Source organism: Homalodisca vitripennis, chromosome 1, assembly GCF_021130785.1.
Source record: "Homalodisca vitripennis isolate AUS2020 chromosome 1, UT_GWSS_2.1, whole genome shotgun sequence".
Taxonomy (NCBI): domain Eukaryota; kingdom Metazoa; phylum Arthropoda; class Insecta; order Hemiptera; family Cicadellidae; genus Homalodisca; species Homalodisca vitripennis.
The window spans coordinates 159,960,849-159,978,512 of record NC_060207.1 but is presented as its reverse complement, the minus strand read 5'-3'; the positions used below and the strand labels follow the sequence as shown (position 1 = coordinate 159,978,512).

The 17,664-nt window shown below is 34.0% G+C and overlaps 1 protein-coding gene across 1 annotated transcript in view; it reads right to left on the bottom strand.

Annotated features, from left to right (window-relative positions):
* The window catches only part of LOC124375214 (endoplasmic reticulum aminopeptidase 2-like), a 40,569-nt gene that overhangs the window by 9,232 nt on the left and 13,673 nt on the right, over positions 1–17,664 (bottom strand). The window contains 9 exon segments of the mRNA XM_046833332.1: positions 116–299; positions 809–1,046; positions 2,257–2,415; positions 3,167–3,415; positions 4,568–4,722; positions 6,255–6,480; positions 7,371–7,551; positions 9,534–9,739; positions 12,145–12,227. Coding sequence (XP_046689288.1) covers positions 116–299; positions 809–1,046; positions 2,257–2,415; positions 3,167–3,415; positions 4,568–4,722; positions 6,255–6,480; positions 7,371–7,551; positions 9,534–9,739; positions 12,145–12,227 — 1,681 coding nt within the window.

Genomic DNA, 17,664 nt, shown 5'->3' with positions numbered 1-17,664 from the left:
TTACAATTCTTCAAGTCATTATTTTTCAAACATTCATAGTGTCTTAACTTTTATAAATTACGTACCAATAAGAAGTTTACGTCTGAAGATTTAACTGGAGTTGTGATATGAGTACCTGCAGAGGGTGAATGCATCATCTATGAGGCTGGCTCGGTCAGCTGGGCTGAAGGCTGTATGGTTCAACTTGAGGGCCGTGATCAGATCCTGCCACATCTCATCTTCATAGGTCACCCGATAGAACCCAGACTGGTTCACATTGGCTTTCAGCCACTCGATGTTCGGATCCACTTCAAATTTAACTGAAAAACAAAGTATTATATTGGTTTGAATCCAGTGCCCAGTTCAAATACATGACAGTACTAAAGAGAAAACATGGTTATTACATTAGGAACATTCTCAGACAGCTATTGAACTGCACCTTCAAATGAAGGCTGTCACAATATCACATACACTGTTTTAATATTTTTACTTTGATCTATAAAACTGTTTGTTTTGTGTTTCATGTTTTGTGTTATTGTATATTTAACTTTAAAATGAAACTATCTAGCTGATGCTTGCACAATTAGTCAGATGATGAAGTTTCTAAAGAAAGTACATGTAACTGAAAAGGACGCTTCATCAATTTTTGGATTTGACCATAGTAAGAAAGTCATATTAATTATCTATCACATACACTGGATATCATGATCATTGTAAGCAAAGAAAGTTTAAAGATATATTTACAGTCTACAGTAAATTAATTGTCTTACACATGTTAACCATATTGAAGATAAACAATAAACTGCCAATCAAAGATTAGTTGACTCACTGTCAGTCATGTTCATCCATACGGTCTCTTCGACATCGCTGAGGTCCGTGTAGTAGCTGAGTGGCACGTACCACTTGTAGGCAAACTGCGAGCGGGGCATATCCAAAGCCGCCGAGCTGTCGTTGTAGGGATCAGGTGTCAGTAGGAAGCGGCTCTGATTGGCGTACACAGAACTTCCCTCACGCCCGATAGATATCAATGGGAATCCCATTTGCCTTGTCCATGTGTCCATTATTGTCTGCAAGTTTATTTCTATATCATCAGAACTCAGAATGGAAGTTTGTGTGTTTAGTGAAAGGAGAAAGAGTAATAGAAACAGGAAGAACATAGGTTGAACAAATGTGGTGGAAAGACTTATGTGCTAAACAAAACTGGTGGATACTGGCACTATATCATTATGACAAAGACAAATATTTTTGAAATGGAAATTCTTTTAAACTTCAGAGTATATGTAAATATATTGGTTAAATAAATCATATATTAGCTCTTAGGATTTTGTAAATAGTATCATTGCTATCATCAAAGTTTTGTGTTTCATTCCACATTGAACCATTGCCAACACGATTAAAATTCTGAGTTATTTCACCCTCATCTTGTAGTGCCGTATTCATTCAGCAGATGTTAAAACCGTTTAAATTGTGTTGATATTGTTTTGATATGTGTGAAAAAATTAGATGGTAGTCATATGGTGCACACACTGCTATTTTAAGTACTTTTCCTTAAAAATATGAATGGTGAAGAAACGTTAAATGAAATAGAGTTAGATTTTATTTGCCAGGAGATGCAGAAATCAATTACATGCACAATATCAACCACAACTATATATACATAAACTGTAGTTATTTTCAGTTTAATTGGAATATCATTTCATTACTAGAATCAAACATAAACGTGTGTGTGTGTGTGTGTGTGTGTGTGTGTGCGGGGGGGGGGGGCTAAGTTTTGTGTGGAAATCAAAAGTAAACATAAAAAATAACTTTGATATGAGTTGTGATCAATACTTTTAATTATAATATTAAAACATATGCAATGGGTCACAAAATTCATAATGCAACATCAAGTACCATAACACTGAATATAACTGAGGTCAGATCCATCATGTTAACTGAGTTTGTATTTGTACAAATAATTACTTAAACTGTTATGGTATTTTTTTCCCAGTTTTATGCTAAAATACAGCAATAACAATTAAAAGTGAATATTTCTGTAACATAGTGGATAAACTTTGAACCTTTACTGTGCAAAATGTTGGTTACAATAATCCTTTAAGTATAACGAGAAATTTTTGTAATTTTTTGTAAAAAGAGAATATTATGGACAAATTATAAAGAGAATAGACTACATATATACCAAGTTTAGATAGCTTTTCTCTAGTCTATATTGGTTAATAGATTGGTGAAATTCCAAATTCAACTGAACACATTTACATGCCAGTACACAATGCTCACTTTGACTTGTATAGAGTTATTGGCATGTTTGCTCAGTACTGTCCATAAATCCTTTGTGTCTGCATTGCCATATTTGTGAATATTCAAATAATCGTTGAGGCCACTACGGAACGTGTCTTGACCCAAGAACTTCTCCAGCATGTATAACAGCGCTGCACCCTAGAATAAGACATATAAATCAGTAAAAATATAAATAGGAAGTTTTTGCACTGTACAAATTGCTTTTTTTATTATTCCAGCTATAGAAAATGTCAGCTAACAAAAAAAAGCAGTTTTAGTATTAACCTGGTGGTCTCTGATTCTGTGCAATAGGAAATGTAAACGTTTATTTTTATGGATTACCAGTCTGCATTCTAATTTTGTCTAGCTGAATCTTAGAAGTCACTACCACAGATGAAAATAGTGTTTTCATGAATTACAGGCTAGTGGATGGGTTTAGTACCCACTCTGTACTGTTTTCCTGAGACGTCTTTTATATCTACAAATAATTTTATCATTTTAAATATTAAATACCTTAAATGTTTTTACCAGTAACTTAAATAAGTGTTTCAGTTTGTCAAAACAGAAACAAAAATAATATTCTTAGGTACTAACAGCTCAAATGTGAAACTTTTACACAGTATTCAAAATGTATAAATAAATGACATGTGAGGCTCATCCGGAAAGCTTTTATGACATTGTATAAAAAACAAGACTAGTTTTAAATGAAACAATTATTAAAATGAAGTTATGTGGTTATGGTTGGAAAAATATTTCTTAGCATTTCTAATTAGCCTGTTATAAATTCCAAAAATGAAAAGCGTTAAAAATATTTAGTTTACTTAAATACACCTTTGTATTATCTCTCAGAGTTCAAATCAAAGAATGATTAATTTTATTAGTAATTGTAAAATAAAATATCTCTACTTACTTTACTGTATGAGATTGTATCGAAGATAGCCTCGATCTCCGTGGGATCATGAACAGACACAGATATGGGGTGACTGGAGGTGAGGGCATCCAGGTTCAATCCGGGTTGGGTCTTCTCCAGTACAAACTGCTCCATCATATTCCAACCAGGCATGACATGGTCCACACCCAAGTACTCCAAGAAACTGGCAAACCCCTCGTTCAGCCACAAATCGTTCCACCAACGCATTGTCACCAAGTTCCCGAACCACTGAAACACCCCCACGGGTAGACACTTTCACCCACCAACACAAGACTGTCATATTAATTTCTACATAAAGAGGATTGCTGCAATGGATTACAAATCATGGGATTTCTGGAATTTTACATCTGTAATAATTTGCACAAACCCCACATCAAAAATACTGTTTGTTTAGAATTTATTTTTTACGTTGGAAGATTTAAGGAACATTTGTATATAGGAATTTTTCAAACATTTGCTATTGTTCAGATTAACAAAAACAGTAGCACTACATTTCAAGATCTGCATTCCGGTTCTTTTTCAAGTAGATATGAACGTGGGGATCTTTGGTTGCTTTTGCTCGTATTGAGACCCAAGTTCGTTATTTCAGTTCATAATAATTAGTGTTAATTTTATTAACTAAACGCTTTAGAGATATTATGTATGGAGTCAATGAGATATAGTTGCAGCATCAATGGTGCACTCAGGATGTCATTTTGAGCAAGTTACAATGTCCTATTACATGTTCACTCTATCACTATTATTTACATTCTTTATTGTTAGTTTTTATTATAACCAAGGTGAACTGTATTGACTAACCTTATTAAACATTAAATTTACTTGATGTTACATTAAAGTTTTAAATATTACTACAAAATTATATATTGACTATTGTTATCTTAAATTGTATAAGTATATGAATATTTAATACTCAAACACTATAAAAAGTTGGATCAGGTCTGAATCAAATTCGATATGAGATTGAATTTTCAAATTAACATAATAATTGAATAAAATTATCTTGATCAATATCTTGATCCAAATTTGAATTAAACTGTATCAAAATGTTATGAATTCATTCCTAAATTTAAATTGAAATGTTAATTCAATTTATATATATATATATATATATATATATATATATATATATATATATATATATATATATAAAATAATTAATGTGTTGCTATTAAGATTTCACTTGATTAAATGGTATCACTTTTCATTAAAATAGGCTATGTCAAATACAACATATTTCCCTAATTTACCTATTGATGAAACTGAGAAAGTTAAGACATTATGCTAACATTGAGCATAGCATCTATTTTTGTATAATTGGTGTGAAGTTATGAAGTTACTTATGAAGTTTCTAAAACACCAACACTCTGTGACTCTGCTAACCTGGTGTGACAGTTCGTGTGCCACCACGACAGCCACCCACTGATGAGCTGCTGCTGACGTCTCATTGGGATCGTACAAGATAGAGGTCTCACGATATGTTATGAGACCCCAGTTTTCCATTGCTCCAACCCCAAAATCTGGTATTGCTATCAGGTCTGAAATCAGTGGTAGAATGATTAGGATACATAATACATCTATTGCTTAAAATAATTAAAATAGTTGACTTTGGCTGAGTGGCCAGTTCACCTTGCATACACGCACTCCCACATTCACGAGTGGAGCGAGCTGGGGTCAGTCTAGTACCTGCAGTTTTCTGTACCACGTTATTCAGTAATATCTTTGACTAATGACTAAGCAATACTCTGTGACAAGTTTAGCATGTTATACGTTATTTGGTATAATTTTTCTCATTATTATGTTTACCATCTACATATAATAATAATCACTTTAGGATAAAATTACAAATAACAAAAATTTGGGTTTGATTGGGGAAGTGCAGTAGGTGATTGCGGTCAGTCCTAATCACCTGCACTTGTGTGTGTGGGGTCTGAAGTTACCTGGGTTCAGCTCCACTCACTGTCTGTTAATACTATATATTTATACCTCATATTTAAGTAGGTTGGTCTTTATCCTATCGTCATAGTAAGGATAATATTAAGATTAAAAAACTCCAACTAAAGTGTTTAATTATAAAAATTTCTGTTTCAATTTTCAAAATCTACAGAATTACTTTGATGCTTTGGGTTTAAATTATATTTATGGAATATAAATGTAAGTGACTGAACATGTTCTCTATTACTAAAGCTAAGTGTAAGATCGTGGCTCTTATCAGTGTTTAATAAATCAGATTAATAATATAAAGTTACACCAATCAATGCCTTTGTGTAAGAAATTAGTTCCTAAAGGCAAAGAAGAATCCTGTAGACAAAGACCATTGTCATATAAGAATAAAAATAATTATTTAGTAAACTTAACACGAAAAGTAGATAGTTTATTATATACAACATATACAGAACAAGAACCCTAGGGCATACCATGCCTTACGAACTCAGCAGTAGAAAAGGGTCCTTTTACAAAATACTGTCTGCACATATTGTTTAAATATGACCAAAAGAACCAACAGCAAAGTTTATAACTTAATTAAAATATAATTTCTGTTATACAACTTAATATGGTACAGTGTCACAAACTCTAGAAATTTTACAAAGAGATCAAATTTTAAATTGGTTACACTATTATTGTTACCTTTTGTACAATGTGTTCTCAGGTATTGCATTAATTGATAATTAATACTATCATACAGTACTAGAATGCAAAAAATAGATAAGAGAAATAAGAGAGGACCAAGACAAAAGCAATGGATATAATACACCATCAATGATACCTTTTTCTGTAAAGACGTGGTCTGTATACCCGGCTTAATATATTTTTGGATATATAGGAATGATTTGTTTCGCAAGAATCTGTTTAGTTACACTTAAAGTTTCAAATACTGACATGGATTATTTACCAAGTTGTGAGAAGTATGTCAGGTTCTTGGTATATGGTTTTGGAATTTTTAGGTTTGGTATCTATTCAATAAAAATAAAAGATAATAGTTGTTTTTATCTAATTTTGAGGTTGTAATATTGTAATGAATCCTTATTTAAATGAAATACATCTAAATATTGTTGTACTGTGTACATGCCTTGTTTGGGAAGTGGATAATCCACGCCGAAGAAGTCCTCATAGTGATCCATCATACTGACGGCTGTGTCCAGTGCAAACTTTGCCTGAGGGATCAAGTCTGGGGGAGCATAAACGGACACGGATACATCTCTGCTTGTCCGGCCACTGATATGCTTGTAGTCACACACAACAAACGCCACTAAGTATGTGCTCATCTCCACTGACTCTTGGAAGTCATCTCTTAACTGCGGGAAATAAAATAATAGTTCTTAAAAAAATATAGGCCTAAGCTTAAATTATAGCAAAACGTACACTAGAATACAGAATGTCACTCATTTAACTAGTATATGCTCAATTCCAACAAGTTGGACATCTAAAATTACATTTTTCTAGATTCATTACTGTCCAGATATCAATAATATTCAAAACAATGCTATTCTAGGTTATAAACTACTTGTTTCATGACAAATTGTTTTCATAGACAGCATAGGATATGGACGAATTTATTCTATTGTGTAAGGATGAAAATCATTAAAAAAAACTAGTAGTAATCTTTTGGTACTTGTTTTTATATTAAGTAAATCAAAATAAAATACACCAACATTTTCGTGAAGTTTGTCAAACTAGACCAGAGTTTATTGATGCATTATTATTGAAAGGTTAACAAAAGTTGATAGTGTTCTTTTCTACATGAATGCTGTATATTTTTACATGTAAAATCAGAGATCATCAAGTACTTTTAATATCTAATTGTAGTATGTAGTACAATAATGAAGTATTTTAAATTGTAACTACATTATCTATATAAAAATATAAAAAATTAAAATTTGTCTTTTGATAAAAATATATATATGGAATTGTTTTTATGCGTAAAGTTTTCTTAGCAAAACAAAAATTGATTCTTAATTTTGGTGTAAATGTAAAAGAATAAAAAACCATTTCTACTAATCTAATCTTTCTATGTATTATTACCTGAGGTAGTTTGGCAGGTCTACAAGTATTGATGATAAGGTTTCTGCCTGACTAGTAAAACTAATGTTTGGGCAAAAAGGAGTGGCATTAATGTGTCAGAGCTACTGAATTTATCCAATTTCATAAATTTAAATCGATAAAATAATAAGGTATCAGGCCATACCAATCCTGTTCCCATGTAGAAGCCAGCATCTTCTGTGTTTATGATTGGCATATTGAAAAGAGATATGTGGAATCTGTCTCTAAATATGGACATCTTGAAACGTGCTTTGAACTGTGGCTCATCAAAGCAAGGAAAAGCTGTGCGAGCGTAGGTTGGTTCAAAGTGGGTTGTTGCGAGATATCTGTAAAATATTATCATCAATTATCTCAAGAGTCTTGGTCAAATTAAGATTTTCTTATTAGTTTGATAAATTATTAATAAAAATTCAATTCCATTCAATCCAAACCATTTAAAACTGTTTAATGTATTATCCTAATCGTATGTCTATCATTTTGACAGGTATATTATTCCAATTACTGAAGGCTTGATTGGAGAATCATAATTAAGATTATCCTAAGCTATTTTGGTGTGGTGATTAAGGCTGCCAAAAACACCTCACCAGTGACTCAGAAAATGAATCTAATTGAATCATTATTAGACTTGGCAACTTGTACTGTGTCTAAATCTCTTGGTGCAAACACTTCATTCACTTCCTTAGACTTTAATTATAGATCATATAAATCAAACAAAATTCTACAAAAATAATGTATTTATTTTCATTATAATTCATACATGATTTATATCTAAGAGGTAAAGTCAAAAAGTTCCTGGAATAGATTTAAATATACACCCAACGCACTTACAGGAGGGAAATTTGTTTTGCAGCAGTTGGTATTACTTCTAGAGAGAGAATATATGTGCTATTGGTATAAGCTCAGTTGCCACTGCTTACTTGTGGATAGGTTTTTCGTGTGTCTGCAAGTTAACTTTCTATATTTAAAAAATAAACAATAACTGAACAGTAAACAAACATTAAATTCTGTGTTTTGCTTCACCTACTGAGGCTCTAGAATTTTTAATTCATGGGAGACGAGGTAAGATGATTCAAATTTATGAATGGCACAAACGTTTTTGTGAAGATCGTATGTAAGCATTGAAGATGACCCTCGTAGTGGACGACCTTTAACAGCAACCAGTGATGAAAATATTGATCAAGTATGGCAAGTTGTGTGAGCAAACAGGAGACTAACAATTGACAAAATTGCATTTGAGGTAAATTTATCACATGTTAGTGTAACCAGCATCCTTCATGATCATTTGAATATACGTTGAATTTGTTTGTGAATGGTTCAAAAAATGCTAAGTGACAACCACAAAGAAAACTGAATCCCAATGGCCGGTGAGTTTATTGATATGGCCAATACAGATCCAGAGTTGTTAGAAAATAAATTGTAAGCGGTGACGAAACATTGTGTTTTCTCTATGACCCTCAACCAAACGTCAGTCCTCTGAATGGAAAACAAAAACATCTCTAAGAAAAGAAAAATTTTCTTGGACAAAAACAGTAGATGAGTTATGTTAAAAGTGTTTCACTGTAAGGTTTAATTCACCATGAGTTCATTCCATAGGGTCGAACAGTGACCAAACTATTTTATGTAAACATTCTCAGGTGTTAAAAATATTCCATCAGGAGTAAATGGTCTTCAAAATGGGTGGAAAACAATTGGTTTTTGGTTCATGACAACGCCGCTGTATATATATATATATATATATATATATATATATATATATATGAAGTCATACAATAAGCATAAACTGTATTGCTGCTGAGCCAAATAGAGGTAGCCGTAACACCATGTTGTCCATGAGTGACGTTTTGCCCGTTGGCAGATGAAACTGGACCACTAGACTGGCACACCTATTTCTCTTTCCACCATTGCTTCACTGGTACCACATGCAATTAGGAGTGCCTAGAGATAATGAGTATGATTGTAATTTATCAGTATCCCCTCGCCATCACCTATAAAAGTTCTTGCCTCGACGATGTGACATGACACCATGATCGAAATTTAAAGGCCTCATCTGATTAAGAAACATCTTAACCAACCCATTTGTTGTGGTAAAAGTATAATGAGAATTAATGGATACTCAAGTTTTGAAGTATTGTGTTTCGTGGTACAGACAGACCTAATTGAAGCCTGGTGCATAAAATGTGCTAATCCTTAGCAAGATATTAGAACCAGGTTAAGCTGTGTGTGTTCTAATCCAAAATCTGAATTCCATAAATTAATTCAACCAAAAATAATTTATAAGATGTAAAACTAGAATGTCTACAGCAATCACCTCCGTTCTCCATCCTTGGTAGTATAGCTGCTGAGATAGAATCCTTCAAGTTCCCTGCTGAGTCGAGTGGCAAACCTCATGATCAGTGTATAGTTCACTCGTCTTCGAAACTTCTCCTTCATCTCCAGGTACAGTTGTTGGCCGTTTGGATACTCCAGAAACCTTGCTATCTGCAGCCTGTTCGTTTTACGGTCTGTAGTCACCATCTACAACATTGAATATCACAAATCATCTCTCACTTCTTGATGTAGAACTTCTAGATTCTAGAACCAAATAGTTCAAATCTATATTAATTATCTTGAGATTTATGAAGAATACGAGATCTAGGTGAGAACCTTGTTTGCCAATAATATTTAGAGAATTTCAAATTGTGATTTTAGTTTATACATTTATTTTATAATACTTTACATTACAGTAGTGTTGATTTATGTACTATATGAACTGTCAAAACACGTATGTGTCAGATCGGCATTAGGATGCTGATTGTCACTTATAAAACGAATAAGATCAACATTATAATGTTGATTACCAGTTTGAGGGTTAAAGAAAATTTAGATAGCTCCACAAATAGACCAGATGTACATCTATATTATACAAAAAAGAACTCTTTGTAACATCTGCCATCAATTGAATTGCATCAAACTTAATTGTCTCAAAATAAAAACGTTTACTATTCCTGGAAAAGTGGATAAAAATTCAAGTGTTTACTTCATAAATTAATAACCGCATTACTTGTGATCTTAGTATTTTTAATTTAAACATTATGTTTATTAATTTATGGATACATTTTATTGTTTGTTACATTTTTCTATCTGTACAAGGTGTGTCAAATATAAACAGGACTAGTTGTGTGAAAAAATTTTGAAGGAGTCATTGACCTACAATTGGTTAATGCTCAGGTACCATGTACTGTTAAGGAGAGGGGAAAACTGACTACAACTCTCAGATCCCTTTACTATTAAAATAAATCACAAGTGAACAGGAAGTGCGTGTCTCTGTGGAGCACCGGATCATATTCACGTTTTAACCTAAGAAGGGGTGAGTCCAATCGAAATTTTGTGGTTTATAAGCATATTTTGGAGGCAATACCCTGTCAAGAACCAGTGTATCTGTTTAAGATAAAGAACTTTCTGAAGGGCATGAAAAGGATGAGAATGAGAGGCATGATTGTCGTCCATGAACACATGTACCGTGGTCAACTTACATTGAGGCAATCCAAAACACATTGAAGAACATTAGCACATAACACTCTTAGTAATCATTGAGGAACTCTATACCAATTACAGGATTGTCCAACAGAACATGACAAAAGACTTGGGATATCACAAAGTGTTTGATAGTGTCTTTTATGAGAGGATCACAAGCGACATCAATTGGTGGTTTCAAAATGGCTATTTGATTGATTCCAGCAAGAAACTAAAGCCTTTTTGAATCACAATGTTGCCTGTGATGAAACTTGGGAGAACCATTACACACCCTAGTCAAAAAATACAAGTCTGCTGGAAAGGTAAAGGCAACAATATTTTTTGATTGGCTAGGTGATTTTATGTTGATTTTCTTCGTGATCAACGCATGATTGGTGCACAATGTTATTGTGAAATAATGGATGCTGCAAAATTACCAATTTAAGGGAAAAGAAAGCAGAAATCTATTACAAGTGTCATTCATCTGCACAACAATGCCAGGTCACATGCGGCTAACACCACAAATCAAAAATTGATTGCATTAGGATAAGACATTCACCCTATAACCCAGACTTGCACCTTCTGATTTTCATATTTTTGGACCCCTCAAAGTAGCGCTTGGAGGTCAGTGTTTTATGGACAATAAAGAGGTGTTTGTGCTCTGATGGCTAAGAAAACATCCAAGGAACTTTAATGATGATGGAGTACACAAAAGCTCCCTATCTGATGAGAAAAATGTATTTCAAGAGTGGGAATATATGTAGAAAAATAATATATATTTGAAAGTTTAGTAAAATAAAGTTCTTAACCTTAAAAAAATCTGCCCCATTTATATTTAATGTATACTAGTATAATGAACAGTCAAGTAAAACCCTTTTTTTAAAACATTTTATTGCCATACTCGTGTTTCAGTATTTAATCATTATTATGACGCTGATGGTTATAATAATATAAAGATAACCCTGTGATGTGGAGTAAATAACATAATGCAGATATGATTAATATATACTTTTTTTCTTTTACTAAAGGAGTGATTTATATTACAAAGTTTGCATGCTACATAATATTTTAACTGTCTATTGCATTATTTGAGTAGATGTCCACCATCAACAAACTCAATGGTGCATGTATGGCAGGATTTTTGGCTGACTCATAAAACTAATGCTTGATCTAAAACGAATAATGTCAACATATCAAAGTTAGTGAATCTATCAAGTTCACAAATAAACATAGATAAAATGTAAACAGCAAGGTGCTCATAGATGAAATACCCAAATAAAGTGTTTGGAGCTGCATGAAGTAAATATGTAATTAGCTGAATTTTGGCTCCTTCCAAAAGAAATAAAAAATATTAATAACACAAATTTAAACGCAATGTTACAACTCGTATATTTTTTTAAATAGTATTGTTTTGTGCTAATACTTACTTTGTCAGTAATAGTGAGGTTTTTTGAATGTAGCACAATGAAAAAAGTGTCTTTCTCAACATTAAAGTCGATTGTGACTTGACCTGAAAATAAAAATACATATTTTAACTGATTATTACAATAATAATAAAACTAATAACAAATTGTACCAAATGTAGAATAGAATAGAATAATGCTTTATTTCTGAACATCAAGTACAGAGAATGGTGTCAAGTATGTTGAGGTTAGACAATTCAATATTGGATGAATATACAATGTTATCATGTTCTTAAGTTAAGTCCACTGTCTTTGGTCTTGTCAAGAAACTCTTCGATTGAGTAGACTGGATTATCTGTCAACCAGGAGCTCAATCTGTGTTTCAGCGCTTCGCCTGTCAGTAGCTTGAAGTCAGCAGGGAGATGGTTGTAGAGTTTAGCCCCGATGAATGATGGTTTTCTTTCATAAAGAGCTGTCCTATGTCTCGCAACGGGGATTCTTGATGAATGTCTAGTGTCATGAAAATGTAATCTTGTTTCTTTTGGGAGTCCTAATTTATCAACATGGAGTATGACTGCCTGTATGTAAATTGAGATTACTGTTTTAATTTTGAGGTTTTTAAATTCTTCTCGGCAACTGTCTCGTGCTTTTAGGTTTGCTATGGATCTTATAGCTGACTTCTGGATGGTGAGTATACGATTTAAGTTGGTAGTTGATGTGCCACCCCATACTACTATTACCATACCTCAAGTATGTCTCAAATAAAGCAAGTATGCCATCTTTGCTGCCTCTATGTTGCTGATGCATTTAATTCTTCTTATTACATAGAGAGCAGAGTTGAGCTTCTTGCATAGGATGTCAACATGTGGGCCCCATGTCAAATTTGAGTCTAGAGTGAGACCCAAAAGGTCAGTTTGGTCTGCAAGGTCAATATCAGGAAGGGCCGGGATTTGTTCACCTCTTCTGCTGAAATTGTGATCTGTTTTGTTTTAGAAGGGTTTGCTACCAAGTTATTTGTAAGGCAGTAGTCGTATGTCATGTTTAGGGCAATGTATGCACTGATGCTGATGTCCTCTGGTGTGTGTCTCCTTTCAGTAAAAGGGTTGTGTCATCTGCGTACATCACCACCGAACTGTAGTCCTTGATGTAAATCAGGGAAGTCATTTGTCAAAAGTATAAAAAATGTACAGGCCCAAGCAACCGATCCTTGTGGTACTCCTCTTTCAATCGAACGTAAACTTTGATTTTTACTGTTCGAGTAACACCATTTTCCATGTAACTGAGCTCTACCAGTTGACTCCGTCCTCTGAGATAGCTTTCAAACCAGTGTTTAGCAGTTTCCTGGACCCCTAGTGCCTCTAACTTATCAAGAATGATATCATGGCTAAGGCAGTCGAACACTTTTGAGTAGTCAAGGAGAACAGCAGTGGTGTTCTGCCTTTGTCAATGTGATCAATAATAAATTCTACTAGGTCTGTTAAGGCTGTGGCTGTAGATCTACCCTTTAAAAAAACCATGTTGGCAGTTAGTGAGGAGGTCAAGTTGTGTCAAATGGTCTATGAGTCTCTTCAGGACGATTTTCTCAAAGATTTTGGAAAAGGTGGGGAATTATTGAAATGGGGCGATAGTTACTGAGGTTGGTTGAGATTCCTTTCTTCAGTTTTGGGTACACTTTTGATACTTTGAGAGCCGAGGGGGAAAATGCCGCTTTTGAAGGATTTGTTGATAACATCAACAAGAGGAGCAATGATTGTTTCAGCACAGTGTTTTACTAGCTTAGCAGAGATTTCATCTAGACCACTGGAGGTTTTATTCTTCAGGGAGGAGATGATTTCTTCAACTTCCCTCACAGTTGTGTCTGTCTGTTAGAATAAGCTTTGTCTGTGTTAGCCTAGGGGGGCCTAGGTGTTGTGACTCTAGTAGATGGTTGATTTAGGTTGGTTAGCTGCTCTTAATGTGTCCTCTGCGATGTTTGAGAAATAGGTGTTGAGTTCTTCTACAATGTCTTCAGGTTTTTCTATGGTTTTCCCTTCAGTAATTAATTTGATGAGTGGATTGTTCTTCTCCCTTCTTTTTGTGGCCCTCTCAGAGTTCACTATCTCCCAAGCTGCTTTGGATTTATTGCTGGACTGCTGTATATGGTTTGCTGCACTCTCTTGCCTTAATTTCCTCAGTCTTAGGTCATATTGCTTCTTTTTACTAGCCATGGCAGATCTGTTTCTCTCTAGCCCCTGTCAATTCATACATACGAAGCAAACTGAAGATAGTCCTGCTTTAGTTGGGTAATTTCTATGTCATTGTAGTTAACATAGGTTTTTGCTTTTTCTCTGCCCTAAGTTTCTTTAGTGGACATGCAGCATTTATTTCCATAGTCATAGTATTTAGAAGATTGTTATAGGCTTCATCGGCTGATATCGTTGAGTAGACTTCGGCTCCACATTTGTTGTGCAAGGCCAAGTTTAAGGTGGTTAATTGTATTAACATTTATTTGTCTTCTGATTTGGGATGTCTGTCTTGGTTGCTCGGGTGGTAATATCTAGCACACAAAGTTGTCCTTTGTGATCTGATAGACCTGTATCAAGTATGTGCACTTTGAGGCTCTCTATGGGGAAGTTTGTACAAACACAATCAATCGAGGAAGCTGAGTGATAAGTAATTCTAGTTGGCGGAAGGTTTAGTCTGTTAAAGTTATAAGCTGCTAGAGTCTCTTCAAATCTGTTTTTGGATTTGTGTACCTTTTAAACAATCAATGTTTATGTCACCTACCAGAACAACGCTACTTTTATGTGGTTCAGTTTGCTCTAAAAACTTGTGACAAAATTCTGAGTGCATCTTCTAAATTTGCTTGTGGGGGTCTGTACACTCCAATTATTAGTAATGTTTGGTTTTACTGATGTTTAGGGCTGCTACTGCTATTTCACATGTAAGTTCCTCACAAAGATCTCCCACACTCATAGATTCTGCCTCAATCACTGTGTCATCTTTTTGTGAAAATAACTACTCCTCCATATTTATGTTGTGTTCTGCAGAAATTTGTGACTAATAATGCATCCGTTTCCTTGAAGGTTGTGTCCAGAATAAAGACTAATCCAAATAAAGGAACCAAAATCACTAATTGATTCTTTTATGGAATTGCCATTTTCTCTTATACAGGGATACAAAATGTAGTACCCCTAAAATCTTTTTTACATATAATTTTTTACCACAAATATTAGGACATTTTTTTGTTATTTTATATTTGTTTCATTAAGTGGTGTGAATATCAAATGATCAAATTTAGTTAATTTATTTAGGTATGTGAAAGTTTGTTTCCATTTAACTAACAATGTTCCTTTATCACATCACAGCAATTCTGTTCCATAAGGTTTTCAATTTGATTGGAGCTTCGTCTTGCTGCTCTTTCACCTTGATGTATTTTAGCAGATTTTATGTTTAGCTATATGCAAATGATCTTAACACCCACTTAAAGGAACACTTGGTACAATACGCTGATGACACAAGTGTTGTAGTCCGAGGTAAGTAAACTCAATTACTTGATACTACTTTGCAGTTAGTATTACTGAATTTTGGTGTGCGGTTCGAAAGACAGCTTGTCTTTAAACACGGATAAAATAAGCATACTTTATTTTGGACCACACAGAACTTCAACTGAAATCCTAAACTTTGTCACATTATATAATGGGGTTGCAGATTTTGAATCTAATTCCATTTGTTTCTTAGGGATGCACATAGATCCTGACTTTAACTGGAAAATTATTAAATAAATCTATTCTTAAAATGGTGTATTATGGTTATTTTTACCACTGGTATCGTATGGTATCCTCTTCTGGGAAACTTCATCGTCATCCTCTTTCAACCGGGTTTTTATAATGCAGAAAATGGCTGTGAGGGTGATTTGTGGTCTCGGGAGCCGGGAGAGTTGTCGAAAAGTATTCCCTCATGAACATTTCCTTACCCTTCCATCCTTATTCATATATTCTGTCTGTGTGTGTGTGTGTGTGTGTGTGTGTGTGTGTGTGTGTGTATGTGTGTGTGTGTGTGTGCATGTGTGTTCACTTTTAAAACCTGTCATCTTTTCCAGTACATATAGTCTACATCCTTATTCCACACGATTCAAAACCTGTCATATGGAGCCAGTGCATCACCATGAATTCTTGAAAAAAAAAACAACCACTTTCTTGAGCCAAAATATTTTAATACTCTAACAGACTATATATCAAAAGTAGTGAAACCTTTTCAATATATAAAAAAGACAAAATAAGTATCTCATGAACAGAGTCTGTCATGCCTTGGAGGAATTCTTGAGAGGCTTCTCTGATGGTGTAAGTTTATTAAATTTTATTTAACAATAGCCATATTAATTTTTAAAGATCTCATTAAATTTGAAATAGCATTTATAAATAGTATTATGTCTATAATATAATTGTAACAATGTTCCATGCAATTTTATATTTTTTAATGAAAAATACAAAATTTCGATTTCATTTGTGTTATCTTTTGTATTTTAGAGGTTCTCTATGAGTGCAATGCAGAAATCATGAATTTAACCCTTTGTGCTTAAAGGAAGGTTCTCTTTTGGTTGGTTTATTTTGGTCAGTTGAACTTATACTGGGTACAACAAAAACCTATGTGTCACTTAAATCTAGGTGACACTCAATCAATCAATCAATCAGTAGGCTTTATTCGTGAACATCAAGTACAGAATAAGGGTCAACAATCGATAAAACAAATAAAAAAAATTAAATCTAAGTAATAAATAAGGTTATGTCTCTCCTTGGGATGTTCTACAGCATGTCACAAATTCTTCCAGGCTGTAGATTGATTCTCTCAGCAACCAGGTCTTCAGTCTTCATTTTACAATTTCAGGATTGTCTTCTTTCAGCTTAGGTGGGAGGAGATTATAGAGTTTCGCTCCTGCATATGATGGTTATTTGGAAAATAGAGATGTCCTGTGTATTGCCAGGCTGAAGTCTTGAGCATGTCTTGTTTGCAGGCCATGAAGATCACCATTTCTAGTAAGTCCTTGTTTGGAGGCATGAAATGACTTCAATTATATAAATAGCCACAACTTACTGTCAATATTCTTAGTGTTTTAAATACCTCTCTACAACTATCTTGATGTTGGAGGGAAGCCATGATTCTTACTGCTCGCTTTTGAATGAGTAGGATCCGCTGAAGGTTCTTTGAGGACGAGCTGCCCCATAGAATCACTCCATATCTAACATGACACTCAAAGAGCGAGTGATAGACTGTCTTTGTAGTCAATTCTGTACTCACTGCCGTGGTTCTTCTCAGTACATACAAAGCGGTGTTGAGTTTTAAGCAAAGAGAATCAATGTGGCTGTCCCATGAAAGTTTGTCGTCAAGAATCATTCCAAGGTGCTTCGTTTGTTCAACAGTTGCAATCTTGGGTGTTCCAGAGACTTTGTTCTTGTGCTTACCCAAAATCATCTGTGTTGTCTTCTCTTCGTTAAAGACCAAGTCGTTTGCTATACAGTAATCATGAGCCTTGCTGACAGATATGTATGAGGCTATTTCCAAAGC